This window comes from Lynx canadensis, chromosome F2 (genome assembly GCF_007474595.2).
Source record: "Lynx canadensis isolate LIC74 chromosome F2, mLynCan4.pri.v2, whole genome shotgun sequence".
In the NCBI taxonomy this organism is placed as follows: domain Eukaryota; kingdom Metazoa; phylum Chordata; class Mammalia; order Carnivora; family Felidae; genus Lynx; species Lynx canadensis.
This window is the reverse complement of record NC_044320.2, coordinates 79,555,888-79,583,678: the sequence shown is the minus strand read 5'-3', so window position 1 is coordinate 79,583,678 and position 27,791 is coordinate 79,555,888. Positions and strand designations below refer to the sequence as shown.

At 35.5% G+C, this 27,791-nt stretch overlaps 1 protein-coding gene across 1 annotated transcript in view; it reads left to right on the top strand.

Moving 5' to 3' along the window:
- SNTG1 (syntrophin gamma 1) overlaps nucleotides 1-27,791 on the top strand; it is a 310,753-nt gene that overhangs the window by 265,480 nt on the left and 17,482 nt on the right. Inside the window, exon 20 of the mRNA XM_030303901.1 lies at nucleotides 15,689-15,799. Coding sequence (XP_030159761.1) covers nucleotides 15,689-15,799 — 111 coding nt within the window. The remainder of the gene's footprint in view (nucleotides 1-15,688; nucleotides 15,800-27,791) is intronic.

Sequence of the window (27,791 nt, the reverse complement as noted above, 5' to 3'; positions counted from 1 at the left end):
ACACGCATTTCCTCATATGTTTGACTTTTCCTAAAAAGCGTTTAATAATTATAACGTAACTATCATATGAATCCCATAGGTTGAACCTCTCAAAATGGAATTCAACTTTATTTCTTTTATTTTATGCTATTTTTTCCTATAATATTTCAACTATTTCACATCAAAGGTTGACACTAAAAATCCAAAAAGAAAGTTTGAAATTATTTAAATGAATGTTTTCTAGAAATGTCTCCTACGTAAGTGGGAATCTTAAATATACATATATTATGATGTGGTTACAATGATTTTCATATAAACCTCAATCTTAAATATACATATGTTATGATGTAGTTACAATGATTTTCACATAAACCTTAGCATTTTTCCTTTTTACAATATTTTTCAGTCATTTTTCTTCTCCAGTTGTGTAACTTATAGCCCCCAAACATGGACAAAGACATCAAATTCTATTTCATGGAATTTTTACATTCTTCTTCAGATAAATTATTTCTTCTTTGCTTTTAGGAGAATGAAGAACATTGCATTTATTGCAAAACAAACTCAGACATTTAGGGAAACAATCCATCAGGTAATTTTTTTTTAACCCTCAAGCATTTCAAAGATAGCCCTAAAGTAAAATGTTTGAAAGACAAATATTAACCCAAGTTTTCATGCCATTATATCAGCTAAATGTAACAGAATAGTAAAATCCTGGATTTTTTTAATTCATTTCTTGCAATATAAGGACATTATAAAGTAATGTGGAAACTAATACATGCTTTATTGCCTGTATTTATAATTCAAAGTATATAAAGAACAAAAGCAGGTAAGAGTAAAAAATTCTTTGGCTAATATGCTTTATATACTTTTTCCATTTTCTATCTTTTTTCCCCCCTCTTCCTCAGCCTCTTAAAAATTTTAAATTCTAATTCCTTTCTGGGACTTTTGATATATTTTATTTTTTCTGGATAATTTTTTTCATTATTAAGAATATCTGCCTTAAAATTTTCTCATTCTATCTTAGGTTGTCTTTTCTTCAATCATCAGTTTTGGTTTTTATGAAATTTTTTACTATAATGTATTAACCTCTGAAACTACCACATAGGATATGGGAATAATAGTAATAGCTATGTGTCTGTCTTGCAGCATTATTCTAAAAGTAAGTGAGATAGGTTTTTGAAAAAGAAAGACATGGTAAACTGTCAAATATGAAGTATAGATTCTGACGTCCTCAAGCATTAATTCGACCAGCCCATCTTTCGGTGGGTTTTGTCTCAACCATAGATCCTGTCTTTTCATCTAATCCCAGGAATCCATCATGTTTCCCCCCTTCTCTTTCAGATTTCTCAGAACCCATTAATGAGCTGCCTCTGTCCCCTGGCCCTTAACACCTTCAGGACCTTTGCAAATCGCATAGATGCTCTAGCCTACTTTCTAGAATAGAAATGCGAATGACATCTTTTCCATATGATTATTGCAAAGTTTGCATGAATGGATATGGGGAGGGTTGCATAGTGAGGGTTGCCTAAGAGCTGTCTGCCTACGTTTCTTTCCCACTGCCGGGTAGCTGTGAGGACGGCAGGGCACCCGCACCGACCACACCTTGCTCCTTTCTGTGCTGCCATCCCCAACACGCCAGGGTGTTTTTCGAATTCTGGATCAATCAACACGTTTGTCTGCTACAATCCAGTCCTTGTGGGTCTCTGCTTTCATGAAGGTCTTTGTTCTGGAGAAGGAGAAGATTGACATTAAGCGAGTAATCCTGAGGGTCGTGGTTCTCAGCGAAAGGAGTTCAGGGTGGCATGTAACTAGGTTAAGGGCCCATGGGTGGCACTTGGAGAAAATTACATTTCGCCCCGAAATTCCTAGGTCAGGAGCGGCTAGCCAGGCCCACGGTGGAGGCAGATGAAGCAGCATGTGTGAACACCCTGAGAGGTCAGATGATGGGCAGGATCAGAGGGCAGGAGCAGGAGAGTGAGAGCATGAGAGCCGTGGTCAAAAGTGGCTAGGCCCCCCGCCCTGTAAGGAGCCATGGTCTTTACAGCAAAGATCTGGCACTCCCGTCGGTTAACTACGGCCACAGACACACGACGACAGCCGTAATTTTGTTTTTCCTCTGTTTTCTCACGCGTTTGTGTGGGATCGGACGAGCGATCTGCACAGGGCTCCTTTGCGAGTCTGCACTTGGGGTGGTGGGCAGAAGGAGAACCAACCGGAGCATGCCCCTGCTGCCGGGGCAATCACAAAATTCCACTGGCCGAAGAGCGAGGCTGCGACCAAGTTAAAGGGCAGGTCCCCCGGGGCCACGGTGGGAGAGCACCTCAGAGGTACACTGCAATAATCCTGGCTACAGGGATGAGGCAGATGGCGGCTGAGATGCCCGGAGTGCCAAGGGCCGTGGAAAGCCACTGAGATCTTGTCTTAGTAACATGAGGCAAGCCATGATGACTCCGGCCCCCTTGTGGTGCTTTGGAGACAAAGACGAGCTGAGGTTGGGAGGGAAGGGGTTAGAGGAGGTGTAGACTAGGAGGCTTTGAGAATGCAGAGCGGCCGGGAATTCATAATAAGGATACACAGGAGTGCTTAGGGAGAGAAGATATAGCTAAGTACAACACCAGAGTTTCTGACCTGAGCAAGGGCGTGGGAAAAAAGAAATATACTGGAAAAGGAGCGGATTTGCAGGACATCTGTTGCATTATTTTCATGAAAGTAGCTCTAGAGAAGTCACCGAGGAGTTACTATGTTCATTGTAAAAATGAGAAGGATGCTATCTTACTTTTCCATTAGTTAAGTGACTTTTCTAAGTTTCTTGGGAAAACACCCTCCCGTGTAGTGTGATATACCATAGGATCCAGATACTATAAATACTGTATCAGAAATTTAAAATTCCAGGGTGTAGTTCCGATGGCTTTTCCCTATACTATGCAATGCTGTGCAACTGGTTTTACTCATCTCAGAATGCCTTCTATCCCAAGAGACTTCTTGGTCTCTAATACAAACACATTTCTGGCAGGCAGGTTTCATTTACCAATCAACTGAGGTATGAAATTATTCCAAACTCATCAGGCTCTAAAACTGACGCTCTAGCTGGGATCCCCCATATATCCCACCCTGTGTAGACCCGTTCAAAACTTTACATTCACATATGCCCTCATATGTAATTCCGACTCTTTTCAACTGCTTGCCAAATTGTATGGTCTTTTTACCTAAATCGAAACGTTGCCATGCAAAAAAAGAAGACGATTTATCCCAGGGTAATTCATTATGTGGCCACTTTAATGAATGCAGTAGTTTCCCAAGTGATGCCTTTGACATTTGAGTCAAAAGAAAACTATCAGAATCAGAATTTTAAGAAACTTAATACAATTGAAAAAGAGGTAAACTGTCAATTTCTAGAAATACAAATGTCCTTGAATTTTGGGATTTTTTTTTATTAGGCTCAGGGAGAGAAAAAACAAATAATGGATTCATACCAATAAAGTTCAAAATTAAATTTTAGAAATCAAATTAGTTAATGTGAAGGATGGTGTTGCCTCAAAAATAAAGATACGCCGATACTTATGTATTAATTTAGCAGGTCTTTAATAACGTGCTTCATCTCTGTCAGAGGAGGAACTTGCAGTCAACCTGGAGACGAAACAGAAATGCTGATTACACGGCACAGACACAGTGGCTTGGATGCGACATCTCGGGAAACTCATTTCTTTTTCTCTCTATAGCTGTTACTATCCGTTGAGCTGGCAGCTGACTGTGCGTATATGTTAAAAAGAAACAACTAGAACAGAGTTGATTTGCATAGAGGATTGGTAATATGAACTCAGAGTATGGCTGAATTTTATTATGTTGCCAGAAAACAACAACAATAACAAACCAAAACCCTAAGGATCTGAGAAATTCATACCCACAAGACCAAAATTTCTTGCCAGTTCTTATTATGCACATGACATACAAGGTTTCTCAAAAAAAAAATCAGTATGTTAATAATAACAAATAGCCACATCATGTCCATGTATAGGTGGAAACATGTTAGTGCATTCTTTCTCACATATATTTTGATTAGTCTTGTAGCATTTTTCATGGATGTGATTAAAATAAGTACTCTGTGTATATCAGTTGATGACTTTAAGCTATTCTAAAGTGACTCACAAAGTCTGAATTTTAAAAACATGTTTTCTGGTTTTTAAATTGTTTTTACTTCTCCCTAGATTTCCCTGTAGGTAGAGTCCGTTTGAGGGGAATAAATTTAAATGAAATATGTTTGATAGACTAACTCTGAGCTTGATTAGGCTGTTTTACCCAGTCTTTAATTTAGGCAGCTGGCCCAATAATGAATTTCTGTGCTGTTAACTACAGCTCAGGTATACGTCTTGATCTCTAAGGCTGCATGTTAAACACATCTCAACACAGTCTGCCCAACACTGAACTTGCTGTCCATTTTGGTATGACTCTTCTGCATTCCATTCTTAGTTATCAAAAGAAGCCTGAATTGTCTTCTCCCCTCCTGTCTCTTCGTCAACAACTCCTCCTGAATGAATCTAGATGAGGTTTGCTAACTGAGTTGGGTCATTCTTTCTCACTTGGGTTTCTGCAATATCACCCACATCGTCCTTTTAGATTTATTTATTGGACAGACTCTTTTTATGCATTAACTCTGCCTTGACCACAGGTAGACGCTAGGTATCCAAACAGGGATGCGGTCCCTCCTCTCAAGAAATCTACAGTTAAATGAAAACACATCTGGAACTGGGTACTTTCAGATACTGTGGCAAGAAACGAGGGCCTTATAAAGACATAGATTTGCATCACCCTTTGGTCCATCTCTCACACCATTGCCAGATTAATGGTACTTCAAAAGTGTAAATTCAGCCATGTTTCCAGTTTCTCCTGTTAAATTACTTTAGTGGCTTCCTACTGCCTTTAGATGACATTTGTTAGCATGGTATAGAAGCCTCTTAATGCTCTGGTTTCTGCCTGTAATCTAGCATTATCTCCTGCATCCTACCCCCCCCGCCCCCCCCCAGCATTTGGAGGCTCAGCCGTATTCCACGCTTTTACACATAACACCCCCACAATTTACATTCACCCCCGAGTGCGAATCTTCATCCAGAAAGCCTTCTTTCACCTGTCTGATTTAGATGTCCCTTCTTGAAAAGCAGAGAATTGTAGGTGTACCCCAGCACAGCACTTAACATAATGTATTACAATTAAGTCGGGTGGAGATATTAACTGTAATCTCTGATCCAGACTCAAGCACAGTTCAAAGACACAGAAGTAATTCAACGACTAGTAATGAGTATATCGATGAATATGATATCACCTAAAGAAATAAGTGAAAGGCATAAGCTTTCATCTAATTCTGTGATCTTTCGAATTTGCTCTTTTTATCCCTCTGTCATCACCATTCAAACTTACAAAATTTTAACATTCGTATGGCGTTGAAGTAAAACTGTAATTAGGCCCCAAGACACATTTGATTAAGATAAATTTTACACGCATGAAGAACAAATGGGAAGTGTAAAGGTGTGTGAAGGAAAATAGTTTTCAAGACGTTTCTTCTGGTTTTCCACCAAACATGATTGCTAGCACACCCACAAAAAAGGAGAAGGGAAGAGCCTCTTTGAAAACATTAAAAGTTGTTGTGAATTAATTTCAGGGTTGGGGAGGGTGGATAGATTGAAGGCAAGAGGCGATACGTGTGCTTGGGCTTCTTGCCAAAGTGGACGACTTATGCAAAATGGGAATACGACCGAGTGGAAGGTTTGATTTACTGCCTAACTTGAAGGCCCATCAAGACAATTGGCAAGGAAACAAAGAACGTATGTGTGGTTATTGGTGGGCAAACATGAATTAAATGTCAAGGGCCAGGTGTTCGGTGTTCTAGGAAGAGTCAAATTATATCCTGCTCTCAAAGCCTTTTTGTTGTAATATATATGTAGGTTGTTCTTTCTGGTGTTTTTGCCCCCCATCTGGTAAAATATTCTACTTCTATTTCTCATAAGATAGATGACATGATGTTTACATTACCTTTTTAGGTAGAATTTGTTTCCGTTCTTTTAAAGAGGGATTTTTCTGTGGGGCATGAAAAATCAATGCTGGCAAACTGTGGACAGATATGGAGACTAAGAAAGTTTGTGTTTGAGATGGTTTTGCCTTTTTTGGTTCAACATGTAAGTTTTTCACTGTCATGTGCATAGCTTCATTTTCCATTTATATGTAACCACTGAATTATATTTTTGAATAGTTTGCTTCTAAGACATTCTTGGTGCTATACAAATGGGAATTCATTCACTAACCTGAGTCACTTGGTTGTATCCCTCAAGGAATTACACAAATGTTGAAAGTTCTTTAGATCACTAACATTCCCCAACTCTAAGCCAATTCGAGCAATGGGTCTTAAACAGATGAGTAGCTTACAGAAAGCTTTCAACTTTGCACCGGTGCCAACCCAGCAGAGTCACCTCCAAAGGCTGAGCCCAGAGCCTTGGCGTCGGCCTCTTGTTATGGATGGGATTGCGGGGGCTCAAAAGAAAAAAAGGAAAAGGGGAGGGGGCGCTTATCAGTTGTGCTACGGGGGCGGTTGGCCAATGCAGGAGGCCAGCAAGATTACCAAGCCAAAAGCATGCGAGGGGAGTAGCCAGCCTCGGACATCTGGCTGGCCCCTTTCATCTTGCTTTCACCAGCTTTCCTTCTTAAGCACACTATGTTTGAGAAAATCAGTACTTTCCTGGGTTTAGTGTTTCACACCGGGTGGCGCTCTAGGTCTCTCTTCTATTTCCAGACAAGAGTCAGGCACTTGCAGTGAAAGTTCATTTATAGTTTGTCATACTCAGTAACTGAGTCCATGATTTTTTCAGTTAGCCACATAATCATAGAAGATCAAAGATGCAGCTTGGGATAAAAGCAGGAATATGGAGCGTGGAGAATGACGTAGTTCGGTTTGATTCCCACTTACTAGCTGTGAAATATTATGATTGTTTATGCTGTTTCTTTAATTGTATGACCTGGAAAGTGGAAATACTGTAGCTATTGCATAACTCCTGGAGGGATTAGAAGAAATGCATGAAAGAGCTTACCTAGAACAGTTCTGTGCTCATTGTAATAGTATGTCCATGGAAAGACAAGAACAGACACGCAGAATGCTTTGCTTCCCAGGCACTCAACAAAGTATTTTTATATTACTTATGGTCCGTTCACATGTTTACCCATCAAGTGACTCAGTGTCAGGAAGGAATGATAGATTACATGCTACATGCCTCATTATCTTCACGTGAAATATTTTGCTTGATGATAGAGCCACATTTCATGTCCAGTCGTCATTTGTAGGTGCATTTTATAAGGATTACACGCTGGTTTGAGAACAATGACCTTAAATTATAAACCCCAGATGGACTGGACCAGAGGTTTTTAGCATTTATGTTTGCCTGCACTGTTTTAAAAAAATGCATTAATTATAAAGAGTATCTAAAAGGCAAATGATTTTTGTTCTGCAGAGTTTCTTTTTCATAATCTTTAATTGTGATAATACTTTGGTCATTAAGATTTTACTATATGTTTTCATACTACTTGCTTTTTGTTTTGACTGTCTTCAATGACTTTATTATCACTACAACATTGAAAATGCTGTGATTCAATGTGTTGTTCTTTCTTCGTGCTTGTAGTAACTTTACTCGCAACTTTTAGGCACTTAAAAATATTTAAGCATATCTTCAAAATGCCACATAGATTTTACATTTATCATCCCATGTAATCAAAGAATATGTTGAGTTAAACACTGTTTTTGACTATCAAAAACAAATGTTTTAATAAATCAAGAAGGCATTTCAGATCTCTTATTACAATACTTAAATTCATTAAACATTTTATTTTATAGTGCCATTTTATTTTAAATGTATTCCATGGGGAAAACTACCTGGTTAAACTAAGTTAAATGAGTTTCATTTCTGAAAATATCCTCAGACTTTATTGTGCTAATGAACCTCACCAAATGTACTTGACCGTGTTTGACCTTTTTCTCCAGGAGCAGGTAGAAGCATTCATCCATGGAAAGACTTGGGCAAGTGAAAATCTAGTCTGTGATTATTTATACTGAAGTCTTTGGGTCAAATTCCACACCTGGAAAATATTCAGAAACTTCTTTATATATTGCTAGTGGTGTTTGGTTTTGTTTTGTTCCGCTTTTTCTTTTTCTTACCCCTTTTGCACTTGATCTCCATCAGTTTCAACAGATGAAGCTTCCAGCTGGTGGCAAGAATTTCCCAACCCCAAATAGGGCCCTTTGGTTAAAGTTATCTGGATAAGACAGAGACCATGGCTTGCCAAATCCAGCGACATTATTGATCTCTGGTTGTTAAAATGTTGCTTGCTCTAACATCGGAAATTCCACATTCTTAAATAAAATTCTCATTTGAGTATGTTTTCCCCAACTTTCCGATGCCATGACAACCACATAAGAGGGAAGAGAAGGAAGATTCTTCTTCTTTAACGTTGATTCTGCCTTGATGCATGTATTTCACAAAAGTTAGGTCCATTGTGTCCTGCATACCAGGAAAATATTTTGAAAGGAAAAGACTCTTGGAGGCATTAATATTTCTAGAAGACCTAGATGGTAAGAATGGAACTGCTATGAAATTCGTTGGGGGAAAAATTTCAATCATCAAATAAGTAAGACCTCTATCTATTCAGATTGCTGTCTAGAAACCCTACAGACCTCCCACTCATCTTCTTTTTCCTGTGCATCTTTTATGTACTACCGTCTACAATTTCCTATTTTCCACTGACCCCTCTGACAAATTCCCTGACCGTTTTAGTCTTCTCAGATACCAGGAGACAAGTTGCAGCATGCAGGAAGGTACACCAACTGGGAAATAATACTTCTCACCACATAACACCTGCAGATACAAGTTGTCCTTGTTAGACCCCCTGTCCAAGTGCCCTAACTTTATCAGCAGGGACCCTGCACGTGCCATTTGTGCTGACCAGGAAAACACTCTGGTGTGATATTCCCCTATCAGCCAGTATTTCAATACTGCAGTACTCTGGAAAGGAGGGTGGTGTAATGATAAGCCTGGCTTTCTCTGTTGAGTGTGGATCTGTGGAGGGGGCTGTGTCGCCTATTGAGGGGGCAGAGTTGGATGGAAACATTACACAGCATGACAAAAAATATTGTCATTTCAGAGGTTTTGAAACAAATGAAAAATAATAAATAAACATGTCTCTGAAAGGGTCTAAGCACTCACAGTCAAAAATTCTCCCCATCCTCACTAGTTCCATGTGATTCTTCCATTATTCACTCCCCCTTTTGCTCTGACTCTAGGGCCATGACACATCAAAGCTTTATGCAGATAAGAGGAAGAAACACAAGGAAGTCATAGGAGCAGACAGAGAGGGAGGATGTTTTCCAGACCCAATAGAACTAGAACCAGGAGTCAAATCATTATGACATTTACCAGGACATGTTTTCTCAAAATGCAATGTACTTTGTGACTTGTGTTTAAGATCAAGTAACTTTTTAATTTTAAAACTAAATATAAAGTTTTTTTTTTTTTTTCATAGAAGACTACAGACGGGTCCGGAAGGCAGTCTTTGTCTTCTGAAAGTTCTCACCTCTACTTTCATATGCTCCCAGAATCATCACGATTATTGCTCCCTGTGTTCGGAGGTCTTCTCACACCAAAATTTGCCACATTCCACTGTTCTATTGCAAAAACTCTACTAAACTAATTTTAACTAATAGGAAAACAACCCTGCTATTTACAAAGCAATTGCATCACATTATCATCTCATCCATTATCACAGTCACCCGTTAAGTAGGAGAGTGAGCTACTGCTACTTCTACTTTACGACAGAATGTACTCACGCTCCAATTAATTAAGAATCTTGTCTCAGGTCATGTAACTTATAAGTAAGGCATAAAGTTTGGGTTACATTTCAATACTTATGCCTCTTAGGTCGGGATTTATCTTTATTTCAGTACATTGCCTCCAAAATGCATTACCTTTTCTGAGATATAGACATTATAATAGGAAAAAAATATTTTTTAATTATTTTTTTAATGCTTATTTATTTTGGAGAGAGAGAAAGAGAAAGAGACAGAGCACAAGAGACAGAAGGAGACACAGAATCCAAAGCAGGCTCCAGGCTCCGCTCTGTCAGCACAGAGACCGATGTGGGGCTGGAACTCACAAACCGTGAGATCATGACCTGAGTGAAAGTTGGACGCTTAGTCTACTGAGCCATCCAGTCGCCCCATATAATAGGGAAAAGATCTTAATATCTTACTGGTAATGGAAATTAAGTCAGTATATGGAGAAGAGGGCACCAAAAATAAGTGATCAAAGAGGAGGGTTACTGATCTTTATAATCCTCCTCATCTCATTCCATGTTGGCAACTAGTGATTATTACACTGTGAATATAATGTATATATACATATATATTCAGATATATATGTATATTAATATATATATGCATATATATATGTGTGTGTATACATATATCTTCCATAATAAAAAATTGGAGACAAAAATTTCATCTATTTTTTAAAGTTTTATTGTGACATCATGCTAGCTCATTTTTCCAACAAAATTCTGCTTGTATCTTATAGAGAACTTATCACTGCATCTTGGTTTACTTTCTGTCCTGATTGGAAAGGTCTTGAGGCAAAGAACAACCGCTCCTGCCATTCTTCACTAGCATCTTCTTCCTAAGAACATCAAAGTCTGTTAAACAGCCACAAGCAATTCCGCTCTCCATACACATCTCACCAACACCATCCTCTCTTGGTCCGCCATAGAGCCAGCTACAAGGAACCCACTGTTGTACTCACCATAGCGATATAAATAACATGTTATAAAACACAGTGATGTCTACTCATCATTAATATTCTTAACATAGTGGGCATCATGCTTATCAGAAGCTTAAAAATGAAATATTGGCATAAGAAATAAGATTGCCAAAGAGTTCTTGAATTAAGCCCCTTTTTGGGCCTATGAAACTTTTATTGGTAATATTTTCAGATTCAGATTCCTCCAAATTGGCCTTAATGAATTTCTATGAGGATTACCAATTCCCAAAGTAACAAAGTTACTGCATTAGCTTTTGTTTGTTTAATATTTACAAACATTTATTGAATGCTGCTTTCCAGGTGCCATGTTAAGTGTTTTAAGTGCATGCTTTATTCTGCTGCCGATTTACTTTTGTTGTTGTTGTTGAAGTGTGGTGGACATACAATACTATATAAGTTTTAGGATCACAGCATTTTGATCCAACATTTGTATACATTAGGGGGTAATTACCATGATAAGTCAGGCTATCATCTGTCACAGAAGTTGTCATGATATTAACTTAGTATCATTACCTCTTAATTGACAAATCTTTCGGTTCCTTATTAGACTCATTGACTACTTTATTCATCTTTGGAGCATCCTACTCACTGCCAAGGATTCATGCTCCATATTCTAAAAAGTTTCCAAACCTCCTTCATGTGTCTATAAATGCCTTTTTTTACCCAGAATAACTTTGTTACTCTGTTTAAAATAATGAGCTTCTAACGTCTGTTTGACCTCTTGAAAGGCCATCTAGTTGAAATAGTAACTTCCTATTTTACACTACAATGACTTCATATGACATATGATTTCAAAGTTATTTGAAATTATAATGTGAGAATCTGAAAGCTGTTAGTGTTACAGGTAAACAAGCTAAAAATAAAGTTGCTGATCTAATAGTAAGTTAACACCTGGACCTGAGCTACATAAGATGCTATAGTTTGGCAGACATTTTCCCTCTAGGCTTTTATAAGCTCCTTTGTTTTAATATGATTATCTCATCTATGATTAATATAAAGGATATTTCATGTCCCTACCATTCCTTATCATTATATTTTTTGCATTTTTCTATGCAAATATAGAAAAATGAGCATTATTTTAATGCGAAATGTTCAGAATTTCCATTTTTGATATTTACTAATAACGTGTTTTACACTTTCCTTTGTTTTTCATATATCATATTTCCTTACAGTTAATTTTTAGAAATGGGATTTCTGGATCAAATAATATTAATATTTTTAAGGCTTAAAATAAATAATAAAATTATTGTCTTAAAGAATTCTGTTGCTAGAAATTTTATGCAAATATTTGTTTCAATATAACCTTGCTAGCTTTAGTTATAATTTTCAGTGATTTTTATTAGATGTTCAGAAAAAACTGAGTCATTTTAATGCTATTATATTCTTTACTTCTAATTAGATCAAAAATGCTTTCATACTTATTAAAAATAATGATTGTTTTTCATTCTCTCAAATGACCACTCTATAATATTATCTTTTTCCTTATTTTATGTTTGCAGTCATACTATACCATATATCCTGCTATATGCCACTAAGTTTTTTGCTTTCCTTTTCATTTTGGTACATATACATTACTTGTACATAATGAGTATAAAATTTCTTGTTACTCCCAAGTCTAGAACTCTCTCTTTTCAAAGTTATTCAATATTCACTTACATTATGTAGTATTCCTATGATGTGGATTGTTTAAATTATTTCACTCTTTAAAACAGAAGGAATTTTATTTAGAGGAACTTGTGAGTTAAAGGTTTAACTTTTTTTTTCCAGAAAATTAATTGTCCCAGATAATTTTATTGCTAGATAGTTCTGTGTAATAATAGATGTAAAGAAACGTTTATGACAATTTATAATATTGGATATTGTTTCTTTATAAATTGTGTATTCCCATAGTAAGAATGAAAGGAAAGACATTTATTTGTAGAGAGATTAATGTCTTCAGGATGGTGAAATGTCTTTTTTATCTAAACCTAGCAAATACTTAATATATAATAACCATTTTATAATTGTCTGGTGATAAGTAAAGAATCAAAACATGCTGTAGAAATTAATTAGTGTCATTACTGATAATTTTCTCATACTTATTTTTAAGCAATTTATGATTTTGTTATTTCATTATACTTATTAAAGTGGAAACATTTGAATTAGCATTTACTGTGAGTGGATTTTGGAGTAATATTGTTTCCAGAATGATTTTTTAAAGTTTTGTTCTTATTGTGTTAAAATAATAGAAAATTTCCCATTTTAGTAATTTTAAGTGTACAATTCAATGGCATTAATTGATTCATGCTACCTGTTTCTAAAACTTATCCTTACCCCAGACAGAAACTCTATAATCGTTAAGCAATAACTGCTATGTCCTCCTCACCACAGAATAGACTTTTAAAAAATAATCCAACTACATGCTGTCTATAAGAGGCTAGCTTTAGATCTAAAGACTCAAGTGGATTAAAATAAAAATGATGTAAAAAGATATTCCATACAAAGTATGGAACCAGAAGAGAGCTTGTGGATAAACCAACAAAAGAAAGAATAGATTTGATGTCACTGTTACAGGAGACAAAAAGAGTATTATATATTGATAAAAGGATTAATTCAAAAAGATTTAATAATTATAATAGGCAGCAAGCATCAGAGTTCCCAAATATATTAAACGCTGACAGAATTGGAGTGTTATACTTCGTTAAATTAACATTTGTTAAGTGGAGCACGGATTCCAGATGGTGAGCCACAACTTTGACAACAGACTCTTAGAGAAATTGAAATACAGGAGTTTTTTACTCACAAGTCCTGGAGGAAAGACATGACATGCCTTCAGGAACCACACGTAGTGGTCAGAGTACAGACAGCGAGACAGGACCTGGGGTGCATGCCTTTTTTTAGGGCCCATGGGTGGAGTGTCTGAGGGTTCCTGGGCTAAGGCTGGGTTGGTCAATTCATACCCAAAGAGCAAGGTTTTGATAAGCCGGACAGGGGTCTTATCTAAGTGGTGCACAAGGCATATAGACCCCAGGAGACAAGGGGTTATATTGCTCGCAGGGCTGTTGGGGAGTCATATCAGGGTTTTGACGTTTCTGCCTCTGTGGCTGCTCTCTAGGGCATACACGTGCACAGGGGGCTAATGTCAGTTTAAGGTCCTGCAGGCCGCTTGACCACGCTAAATGGATACTGAGGCAGCCATACTATGGAGTAGCTTTGCTAAATTTTCAACATACAAGGAGAAATAGACAATTCTATAAAAATAGTTAGAAATTTCTGATACTCCACTTTCAGTAATAGAATGAACAGAAGACAAATCTAGAAATACGGAAACTGAGCAAGACTATAACTAACTATATCTAACAGACATACACAGAATACATCACCCAACCAGAACAGAATATGCATTTTTTTCAAGTGTACATGGAACATTCTCCAGAAAAGATCCTATATAAGAATACAAAACAAGAGGTAATAAATTTTAAATGGTTGGAAACGTGCAAAGTATTATTAAAACTTTAATAGGTAAGAATATTAAGAAATGGAATTAATATATAAAGCTATGCTTTTTGTTCACATATCTTTATGTTTAAATGAATTATTGATCATGTTAAGGTCACCTAATGAAGTTTAATACTTCACTCCATTGTAATAACATTTTAAATGGAAACCTTTTAGAAATATATACTGGGATTATTGACAAAAATGACAGAGTCTTATTTCATTTCTGTAAAATCTGTGACCCATCTAGTTATGAGAAATACATCAAAGTCCGGTAGGGGGCATTCCACAAAGTATCTGGCCAGTACTCCTCAAATTACCAAGGGCAGTCTGACAAGGATCTGAGAAACTGTCACAGACAAGTAGAGCCTAAGGCACCATGAATAAATCTTGGGTGGAATCTTGTACAAGCAAAAGGCATTCGGTTAAAACTAAGAAAAGCTGAATAAATGATGGACTCTAGTTAGGGATAATGTGCCAATATGTGCGATATTAATAATACAGCAAATTGTGTGATAAGAATTTTCTGTACAAGCTTCTAAGTTTTTTTTTTTCTAAAATAAAAAAATACATGAACATCACTTACAAAAAAATCGTTGGACATGTCATTGGGTCCCATGTCACTGTCTATTCAAACAGGAAATGCACGGTTATGTTGTAACTAACGTTATTGGTTCTTACGTATATTTCATTCTGCCTAAACTTGCTTCTGCAATATTGGAAGAAGGCTTTTAGTCAGATAATCATATTGACAGAGATAGACACATGGGCCAGTTCTGTAAAATGCTTATTCTAGTTCATTCTCATGAGGATGCTATGTAAATTTTTGTCATAATTATTTACTCAGGCTGATCTTTTATCTTGACAAAGCTACAGATGATTTGTTTGAGCTTTAAGAGAAAATACTATAGAATATCTACAGAATTGTCAATTCAAAATAACCTTATCACTTCTATTAATAGAAAAAAAAAACAAATAATGGTTTGCTTATTCACTAGCATAGACATATGCTTTAAGTGAACTGGGTGATATTTCATGATAATATAAAGCAGGATATTCAAATTGATTTATTTGCATATATTTTTTGAAATAATTATTTCATGGCTATTAAATTTATTTCTGGAAATTAAAGGATATATTGCATGATAAATTATAGCCTTTGGTATAGATATTTATTATTATTATATGGATGTAAATATAAATGTGTAATATGTATAAATATAAATGTAAATATAATATATACAATATATTTTAATTGACTTTTTAATAGTGGGATATCATACTAACTTAATATGATTAACTTTTACTACTTAAAAGGGAACTATTTCTTGGCTTGAATGTAGATATTAATCATGCTGACTTGCATATGTTTTTTTTTTTGTTCCCTGTAGGCTGTACTTTGGAGGTATAAGTTTTCTCAGCTTAAAGGTTCTTCAGATGATGGCAAGAGCAAAATCAAATTTTTGTTTCAGAATCCAGATACTAAGCAGATTGAAGCAAAGGTAAATCCAGGTTTATCACATTAACCACCTCTAATTACATTAATGCCATTAAGAAGCGAAGGGGAGAATATTTAGGGGAAACAAAAGAGCAAAAACACACATTATCTGTTTCCTTTGGGATATCCCCCATGGCCAAAAGAATAAAATCACTTTGAGATTTTAGTGGCAAAATTTCAATTAAATTCTGATTGTATTTTACCATTATCTACTCTCTCTTTGGATATGAATACAAATCCCTGAAGAAAAATATTATTTAAATCAATTCCTGTTTTCCTCATGTTACTGTGTGTCAATAAAATGAATAAATGAATTATTTGTTGCTTTGCTCATGCAAATTTTCAGTATTCCAAAATATATTGACTATGTAGCTTTAAACTCGTCAGAAAGGTTCACTACCTTTATTTTAATATTTCTTAATATTTGTATATATTCAAAATTTAAATTATTTCAGTTACTCTACAGTGAAATTCACAATAACAATGTTTGGGGCAGAATAAATTATAAATATATTATTCCAGTGTGAAGGAAAGGATAAATAACAAATGCCAAAGTAAAAAATTATTAATGGTATGGAAATGCAAACTCATATATAATTTTTCAACGATGGATTAAAATTAGCATAATTCTGTTACATACCTGTACCTATGAAATTCATGGGGGGAGGTCAGCCTGACAGTCAAAATCTTCCAAGGAATCACCCTCTCGGACATCCTACTATACGTCTCCCATAACACTGCTCTATATGCGTATCAGACCCTCTCCTTTTAACAAGATGACTTCTTTCTTGCCTTATATCTGCTCATGCTTGTCTCTTAACTTTTCTCCTTAGCGTTTTGTCTGAATTGCTCTGAGGATACCCCATTTCTGTCTTACATTTATCTTTTGACTTACTGCCTCCACTTAGACTATAGGTTGCTTATAGAAGGAACTGTGGATATAGCCCCTTTCTGCTGGATCTTTTCCGACTGTGTTTCTCTAAAGCATTGATGTTTCACATGGCCTTGCCTTTGATTTGTCTACCATCAATTTAGACAAATACCATCGTAACTTCACCCACTCCTTTTATTTAACTTCATTCATCATTTTCAATTCTGCATTTCCATCATTGCCTTTTCCCTAAACACAGATGCACCCATGGAACTGCCTTCTATCTCTTGCTACAGCTTCTCCTCTTTTCCCCTCTCGCTCCGATTAATTGACCATTTCCTTCGTGCTAGCCACTCACACTGCTCTTTAAATCACCATCGAAAAGATGCATTACCATTGTCCCAAATTATCTATATTTAGCTATTGTTAGATTTCTCAATCTTTCAAAACACAGGACATACTCTAATAGTGGTGAATGATGTTAATATTGTCAGTTCCATATTCTTCTGGCTAATGTGGAAACTCAACCACTAGCTGCTGACAGCAGCTTAGCATTTGATATGTTACTTCTCTTCTAATTTTTCTAATGTGCTAATGAGTCCTTAGTTGACAACATGAAGCAAAAATATAAATGCAATGCAATGACTAACTATAATATTTAGACTTTATTTTAATGTAGCATATGTTATATATACAGCTAATTATACTTACTAGTTATTAGTTACCCATCTGTTTCTAAATATTACTCATTCTTGTTATAGTGGGTTTTTTTCAATTTTTGAAAAATGTTTATTTATTTTGAGAGAGAGAGAGAAAGTGATGGAGGGAAGGGCAGAGAGACAGGAAGACAGGATTCAAAGCAGGCTCCACACTGACAGCAGAGAGACAGGTGCAGGTCTTAAACTCATGAACCATGAGATCATGACTTGAGCTGAAGTCAGACATTTAACAGACTGAGCCACCCAGATGCCACTCTTATTATAGTATTTTAAAAAATATTTTATGAATTCGTTTATTAGGAGCTAGTTTCAGAAAATATTCATTGGATGTGTTTCTTAAACTTATGGACAGTCATTTTTGTATAGGAGAAAGAGCAGACTTAAAAATAATAACAGAGTATGACCACTGGTAAGTTACAGAACTTCTTTAAAGGCGCCATCTCCTTCTATAAAACGAGCTATAATAATACCTCTAAGGGTAACCATTAAAATACCAATTAAATATAGAGGCTATTTAACACAGATGAAACTAACCAGTTTTATAGGATTGTTTGGCCATGCAGGTGTGTATCCCTCAGCTGACGTAGAAATTGTATAAGAATTAAAACTAGCACAATTGCTATTTTGTAACCTTTATAATTGCAACTCGTGAGCAATAAAAAAGTACCATCACAGGAGAACATCAAGGAGAATACCAGCATATATAACATTATTGGATTTATGCATCAAGAGGATGGCTTATGGTTAAGAAATTAGCAGCACCTGGGTGGCTCAGTCTGTTAAGCACCTGACTTTGGCTCAGGTCATGATCTCAACGGTTCATGAGTTCGAGCCCCACGTCGGGCTCTGTGCTGACAGCTCAGAGCCTGGAGCCTGCTTCAGATTCTGTCTCCCTTTCTCTGCCCTCCCCCACTCACGTTCTGTCTCTCTCTGTCTCTCAAAAATGAATAAACATTAAAAAAATCTGGGAAAATATAAAAAATATAAATATAAATATAAATATAAATATAAATATAAATATAAATATAAATAAATATTGTTACCAAGGCAGCAGAAACAGAACTAAAGCCATGAGAATTTCTAAGTATTTGTGAACTTGTCGGTAGGGATAAAATAATTTCCTTAATTACACTAGATCATTACTTTACAGTGCAGGATTGTAAGCATTCTTCTCAATATTTTATTACGAACATATTCAAGCATATAGCATACTTTAATAATTCACAGTAAACACCCTATATGCGCTATCTAAATTCTACCATTTACACTGCACCGTACTTCTTTATCACAAATCTGTGTCTTCATCCCTTTAACTGTCTGTCAACCCATCTTATCTTGACACATTTTGAAGTAAATCACAGACATCAGCATGATATTACGCGATTTTCAAAATGCATTTGTGCAATGTTTGTCCCTCCAACTCTAAATTCCTCACCCATTGTTTTCTTGGACAATTCTTCAAATTTATAGTTGTTTATGATAAGTGACAGTTGTACACTTTTGTTTTTTTAAAAATGTGTTTAATTATTTTTTCAGAGAGAGAGCACACGGTGGGGAGGGGCAGAGTGAGAGGAGAATCTGAAGCGGGCTCTGTGCTGACAGGCTGAGAGAAGAGAGCTTGATGTGGGGCTTGAATTCATGTACCACAACATCATGACCTGATCTAACATCAGATGCTCAACTGACTGAGCCACACGGGCACTCCGACAATTGTACACTTTTAATTGCATAATCTAAATAATAGCAACCAAAAAATTAAAAATCAATTAATTAATTAAATTTTAACTAGTAAAAAATAATTTTAGTAAAATAACAAAAATACTCAGCAAATGAAAGCATTCATTACATTTTAGTCCATAGATTTTAAAAAATATTTCATTTTCCAAAAGTAAGTTACATATACATACAATTTTTGCCATAATTGGTAGTAATCTAAAGCATGGAATAATTTGATATGACTGACAGTTTATAAATAAATATTTAGCAAAAATAGTATTTATTATCATATTCCCAATATCATTTGCTTACATAGTCTCACAAAAGAGAAGAAATGATAAACATAGTTTCAAAAACAATGACATAAAATTCCATGTTATTTGAAGAAAAAATTATCTTACCTAGAAAGATTGGCTTCCTTATGAGTTAGATTAACACAAAAGATATCAAAATGACATGATTTCTACTCACAGTATTTTGAAAAATGTTTTGAAGGTTATGTGTTGAGATGTTTCCATGTACTTTAATAAGTACATTGTAAAACTTTTATAATCTTGGAGAATAATTTGTGAGTGTTTTCTTAAAATCATTAATTTTGTATAAAGAGTTTAAAGTTAAATATTTTTAATGTATATTTATTTATTTTGATAGAGAGAGGGAAGCAGAGACAGAGAGGGATACAGAGAGAATCCCAAGCAGGCTCTGAGCTGACGGTGCAGAGCCCAATGCAGGGCTCGATCGCATGAACATGAGATCATGATCTGAATCAAAATCAAGAGTTGGACACTTAACCAACTGAGCCACCGGGTGCCCCCAAAATTTATTTTTAAGTTAAACATAAAGTACACATTGGTGAGTAAAGATGTGAAGAAAATAAGTTATTACCTCACGTGTCCCAGCCTGAAGTAAATAAAGCAAAACTAAGTAACTATGTTATTGAGAAATTTAAAATCCTATAATGCAGTTTATCTTTATGTGCCACTTATTGTTTATCTAATTTTTATACAGGTTCAATGCCCTATAGTATAAGAATATGAGTTCAACAGTTAAAGAACTCTGGCTTCCACATGTAAAGGTGGTGTCTGTTATCTAGGATGAGTTTTCTAAGCTCAGGCTCAGCATCCTGAGTGTAAGATCGAGAGTATTAAATCCATGGTTTTTATAAGGATAAGAGCACATGTGCCCTTCTCAGAAGACTTGAGAATACCAACATACGTCTGTTACATGTTCAAAAATAACCTAGAATTGGCAGAGAGTTACAGGTAGGGAAAAAGTAAAGATGGGATTTGTGCCATCAACATAAAAGCAAAAAGATGGGATCAATTCACAGAAGAGCCCATAACCCAAAAAAGACAGAAGACCCTAAAAAAGATTTAATTGAGTGATTCCCACTCAGGAGGTTCTCGATGTATACACTGTGAATGAGTGGGGATTGACAGTGTGCAGTGGTTCAGTTGTCAGGAGAATTGTTCGAAAACTCTCTTGAGTTTATGGGGTAGTCAATCCCTTCTTCCCCATGAGCTTGTTCCGAGGCAGAGGTAATAAAGGGTTTATTTCATGCTGAAGCTGTGATCAAGCTCTGAATGTCTCAAGAATCTCTAGAAATGATGGAAGCCCTTATTCCATGAGACAGACTTCCAGCTTACCTTCAGCCATGATGGTAACAATCTTCCAGGACAAGATCCCTAAAGTAGAACGTACATTAGCCTCCACAGAGTGCTTAGATAGACTTGCAGCTAGTTTTTAAAAACTAGCTCCTAATTAGTAGATTTTGTGACATATGAATCTCATAGTTGAAATAAAAATGCTATAGCAGAATAGAGAGAGCTAAAGTTGAGGGATTCTCTCAAAATGCAGTAGCATAAAATATGGAAAATATAAGATGAAAGACAGCTCTGTGACTCCATTACCAACACAGCCAGCATTAAGGAGGAGAAGAAAAGAGTAAAGGAAGGAGAGAAAAATAGAAACTACCAAAAAATCCCCTCAAACTGAGTATGTACTTCAGCCGTCAGTGTGAAAGGGAAAACTGAGCTGTGATTAGTAAAGAAGAAAACTACATCACACCCCAAAACTTTCAAAATCTGAGTATAAAGCAGAAATGTAAATCATCAAGATTTAATTTAATATTCCAGTGGAGTAGTGGCTGGAGGGCCTCAGTGAACTTGCCTCCCTCAAAAACAGTGGAAATGCCAGGAAAGCAACTGAATTCAAGCACCTGTTTTCCAGCATTCCAGAAATTAGCCAAATTGACAAAAATGAAAAATAACCAAAGTCACAGAATGAACTGAAAATTGACTAAGAGAAACTACTGGACCTCGCTCAGTAACATAATGAGGTTCATTTTAAAGTTTTAATTTGAAGATATTCAAACACCCCTCCCTTCCTAGACAGTGGCTTTGTAGCCAAAAGCCAGTAGCACTGCAGAAAATGGAGTGGTCTGACCTCATCCAGAGCAGAATCAATAATTTGGTTTAATTTGCGGCTTCCTGAGAATTCTCTGTTCTCAGTGTGGTGGCTGTGTGACTCAGCACATAGCTCAGCAGGGGGGGAGGACAAAAGGAAACAGAGGATCTACCCCAGGACATGAACTAAAACAACAGCAACCTGCCCCAACATCTTGACCACCTAAGCCTGAGATTTCCACTGGAGCAAACAAAAGCCTGGGCTGGAATTTAAAAGAAAGTCTTGGAAAACTAGACAATGATTATGAATTTAGGGAAAGCTCTGACATACTCTTGGGGATTTATGATCAAGGCTGTGTGCATGCCCAGGAAAGACCTGGGAACACAAAAGACACCAGTTGCTTACTCTGACTGAACTGGAGAACACACACAGTCGGGAGATTAAAGTTAAATTTGTCTTGTTAATGTCCTGAAATTGGAAGACGTGCCTTCACGTGCAGATTTCCATAGTAAGATGTAACAGACTTATAGGCAATACGCATAATGAAAGTGTCTGACCAATAGTTGGCTGACCTAGATGTGACCAATAGTGAGGCTTAAACATGTAAAAAAAAAAAAAGTATGAAACAGAGAATTTTATGAACACACTACAGAGAATACACATTCTATAGATTTAATGCAAGAAAGTGCTAAACAAAGAAATAGCAATAAGAAAAACAACAACAACTGAAACACCAACAATAAACTTTGGGAAAGTGGAACAATCTAATACCAAGAGTTGTTACAAGTTATTATCTAAAATAGTTTCCATCAAAAAATTATGATGTGTGCAAAAAGCAGAAAAGTATGTACAGGATAAACACCAACCAACAGATTATGCCTTGAATGGGGCTCAGATTTTGGATTCAGTAGACAAAGACTTTAAATTAGCTATAATCAATATATTTAAATTATTAGAGAAAACAATGTCTAAAGAATTAAAGAAAAATATGACAATGGTGTCTTACCAAATAGCAAGTAACAATGGAGAGGTTACATAAAATGTGTCTATAGTTGAAATATTCATTAACTGAAATGAAACATTTACTAGTGGGACTTAAGAAGATTTCAGTTGGCAGAAGAAAGAATCAACAATCTTGAATATTGGACAATAGACATTAACCAATCAGAACAACAAGAAAATAACAAAGAATAAAGAAAACAACTATAATCAGTACCCTGTGGCACATTAGCAAACATATCTGCATATGTATAATGAGAGTCCAAGAAGTAGAAGAAAAATAGAAAGGGACAGAAAAAAATATTTGAAGAAATAATACTTGAAAACTTCTCAAAATAAATTAAAAAATAATCTACACTAAATTCAGTGGGCAAAATATGTGAAGGGGAGTAAAAGATACAAGCTTCCAGTGATGGAATGAATAAGTCATGGGAATGAAGTCTAGGGAATATAGTCAATGATACTGTAATATTATTGTATGGTGACAGATGGTAACTACGCTTGTGGTGAGCACAGCATAATTCAGACTTATTGAATCACTATGTTGTACACCTGAAACTGTCACATTGTGTGTCAACCATCAAAACAAAACACACAAACAAAACAAAAACCAAAACAACAACAAAAACTCCAGTAGGATAAATTCAAAGAGAACCATACCTAGACTTTATTAGAGTCAATTTGGTGAAAATCAAAGACAAAAAGGGAAAATCACATACATGGGCTCATCAATAATAATAACATAGGAAAAAATGAGCAAAATGGCAGATGAAAATACTCCATGTAGAGTGATTGCATCCAATGTAAAATGTTTAAATGCCTCGGTTTAAGGTAGAAATTGAAAAAATAGAAAAAAACACTGTCCAATTAAATGCTGTTTATAATAGATAGGGTTTAGATTCAGAAACACAGATAGATTGAAGGTTAAAAAATGGAAATATATATACATATATATATACATGACATATATATGCTAGAAGCAATAATAAAACAGAACTAAAGTGCCTATGTTAATATCAGACAAAATAGACTTTAAAACATAACTGTTACATGAGGAAAAAAAGGGGGCATTTTATAGTGTGGAAAAAGTGAATTTGTCCAGAAAACACAGGAATTGTAGATATACATGCACCTAGTAATATTAGTTAAATGCGTGAAGGAAAAGTATACAGAATTGAAGTGAGATGTAGACAACCCAACCATATGAGCTGCAAACTTCAATACCTCATTTACAATTATGGATGGAACAACTGGGAAGAAGATGAATAAGTAACGAGAAGACTTAGAAAACAGCTAGTTTGAGACATCTAGAGGACATTCTACCCAACAACAGCAGAATACATCTTTTTCTCAAGTACTCAAAGAATGTTCTTCATGATACACCCTATGCTATGACATAGAAAAGTCTTAATACAGGGGCACCTGGGTGGCTCAGTTGGTTAAGCTGCCGATGTTGGCTCGGGTCATGATCTCGCAGTCCGTGAGTTCGAGCCCCGCGTTGGGCTCTGTGCTGACAGCTTAGAGCCTGGAACCTATTTCAGATTCTGTGTCTCCCTCTCTCTGACCCTCCCCTGTTCATGCTCTGTCTCTCCCTGTCTCAAAAATAAAACATTAAATTTTTTTTTTAAAAAGTCTCAATACATCTGAAAGGATTGAAATATAAAATACATTCTCCATCAATATGAGATTAAATTAGAATAAGCAACAGAAGAGAATGGGGGAACTTCATAAATACAGTTGATTCTTGTTATTTGTGATAATTATGTGCTACAAAGTCTTCATGACCAGTAATTCAGCAAATATTGAAATATTGCCTCTAGGGGAAATACAGGGTTGAGTTCCTGCAAACCTCTGGTCACAGCATTTTCATCAACTAATTAATTAATAAATAGCTTTGTTTTTATGTGTGTTTTCATTTAAAGACAACTTATTTATAATATTACTGTTGATTCTTTAACATTGAACTCGCAGTCATCAGCACTCTAACTTATGCCCAAACAAAGCTTACCCAACATGTGTGTTCTCTCTGTAAGCGCATTACAATGTTCCTGCAATTAAAATATCAAACAGCACTTCAGCACTGTGCTTTGGGGACATTTTAAACAGCAAAGTTTAAATACAAGGTACAAAGTTTAAATACGATACAAAAATGTGAAAATCTTGACACTAAATACAGTGCAAAAAAAGCTACGTTTTGGTGTACAGTTTATAATATGAGAGCTCAAACAGGAAGTCAAGTATCACCTTGTTTGGCCTCTGCTGGGAAAGTACATGGCGTGTCACTAAAATTTTTCACTGCTTTGCATATATCCACAAATGACCGTGAAAACAGTGTGAATAGATTTTGGGATTACAAATAAATACCAGCACATGGGTAAATTTGCAATAGAGATTCCACAAATAATGAGAATCGACTGTACGTGATGGGGAGAAGGAAAACTGCGAAACTGTCAGTGAGTCGAAGGTTAAATCACAAGAAAAATAAGTAAATATTGTGCGATAAATGAAAACCAAAAGCAATCTATTAGAATTTATGAAATGCAGATAGGTCAGTGATTGAGGAAAAGTCACATCTATAAATGTTTAATTGAAAAAGAAAAGATCTCAAATCAGCATCCCGGATTTTCATGTAAAGAAACTAGATAAATAACACTAAATTGAAATTAAAGCAAGCAGAACAAAGAAAGTAATAAAAATTAGAACAGAAAAATATAAAATAGAAGATAAAAGCGAGACATAATATCACCAAAATCAAAAGTTGATGCTTTGAAAGATAAACCAAATTCAGAACCCTTTGAGAAATCTCATAAAGCATAGAAAAGACTCAGATTGTTAAAATCATGAATGACAGAGAGGACATCATTCCTGATGGGGCATATTAAAAAAAGATAAAAAGAGAATAAAGGAACGAGACTTTATGTCAACCAACTAGGTAACTTAGATGAAAGGAATTATGGAAAGACACAGGCTGCCTACTAAAAATGACTCCAGGAGAAATAGTAAGTTGATTAGACTTAATGAAAGTAAGCATTAAAATAATTTGAGGACTTCCCATAAAGAAAATGACTTCATAAATGAACACAATACTAACAATATTATTATACAATATGATATATTGAATTATATAATAGTATTAATATTATTGATACTAATAGAAATGGAATCCAGCAGAGTTTTAAAATATTGATAAACCATGAGCAAGTGGGATTTATTACAAGAATGCATGATTGGTTTATCACCCCCAAATCAATCGATGTGATACACCATATTCATAGAATTTAAAATACATGTATTGTCTCAGTAAATACAGAAGCATAGAAGTTTGACAAGCCCAAGACCCTTTCATAATAAAAACACTCAGCGTAGGAAAAGCAGGGAAATTCCTCAATCTACTAAAGAGCATCTGTGTGTAACCCATAGTGAGCATCATACTTAATGTAAGAATAAATGTTTTTCTGGTAAGATCAGGAACAAGACGAAGAAGTCTGCTTTTACCACCGTTACTCAACATTGTACTGATGTTTAGCGAGGACAGTTAGACAATAAAAAGAAATAAAACTATCTCAATTCGCACATGCTGATCTTGTATACTGAGAATAATAAGGAACCCTCTAAATACTATGTTCACTAATAAATGAGTTCAGCAGTGTTTCATTATACAAAATCAACATACAATTACCAATTACATATCGTAACCATGAACACTTCCTAAATGAAATTAAGAAAACAATTCTACTTAACATCTAAATGAATTAAATAGGAAAATATGTAATAAAAGAAGTGCAAACTTATACACTGAAAACAATGTAACATTGTTGTAAGAAATATGAAAGATTTGCCTAAAGGGAAAGATATTCTATATTTGTTCATTAGAAAACAATACTGTGAAAAAAGCAATTTCTCCCTAAACTGAACAACAGATTCAATAAAAACCCTTTCAAAAAAGCCAGCTGTTTTTATCGTCGAAATTGACAAGCTAATCTTAAAATTTAATGAAAATGCAGGGGATCCAGATTAGCCAAAGTCGTTGAGAAAGAATGAAATTGTGCAACACACACTTCTTTGACTATTACTCAAAATTAGTTCCTTTGTCTTCCAAAGCGATAAGAACACATACCGGAAAACATATCGGCCTTTTTCCTTGAAAGTAGCATGCTTATGGAAAATTGCATTTGAAATGCTCATTAATATATTGATTTTAACAAAAATCAAACTCTGTGGCTTTTCACAAGACCATAGCCTTAGATATTGCATAATCAGCATTTCTGTGTATCCGAATGCTTCTGAATTTGCACAGCAATGAGTGATAGAGTAAGGAGACACTGCTTGGGATTTTAGACAGAACAGATCCTTATTCTTAGACTGAAGGAAATAAAGCACTGAATATTTGCCACTGTAACTACAGATTTAATATAGTAAGAGAGCCATTGCCAAATCCCTTTTATTGTGCAATATAAGTTCACGGGAAGTTATAAAGATAACACAGAGACATTCCAGGTAGTCTTTATCTTCTTTCCCCCAAAGGTTATATCTTATATATCTATAGTATAATATAAAAAAACCCAGGAATTTGACATTGATGCAATATGTATATAGTCATATGTCAATTTTAGCATATGTGCATTTGCAGAACCATTTCCACAATCAAGATACAGGACTTCCTTTGTCGTGTTGGCCCAGCTCTAACTTCTGCCATTCCTAAATCCTAGTAACAATGAATCTGCTTTTTCATTTCTGTAATTTTGTCATTTGAGAATATCATATAAATTAAATCATGCAATATGTGCCATTTTGAGATTGATGCCTTTTCATTCAGCATAATGACCTTGAGATCCACCCAAATAGCTATGGATATCAATAGTTTCTTCTTTTTTGTTGCTGAGTAGTATTCCATTTTATGGATGTGGACCACATTTGTTTAACTATTTACCTGTTGAGGAACACTTGCTTGTTTCCAGTGTTTAGTTACTGCGAACAAAGCTGTTAGGAACAATAGCGTGCAGGGTTTTACCTGGACATGAGATTTCATTTCTCTGGGACAAATGCCCAAGAGCACCGTTGTTCAGAATGGTGTGGAAAATGGTTGTTTAGTTTTTAAAGAAAATGTCAAATTATTTTTCTGAGTGGCTCTAACATTTCATGTTTCCAACAGTAATGTGTGAGGAATCCAGTTTCTCTACATCCTCACCAGCATTTGGAATTGTTATTACTTTTTATTTTAGTGGTTTTCTTCACAGTCTTAATATACATTTCCCTAATGGCTAGCCATGGTGAACAACTTTTCA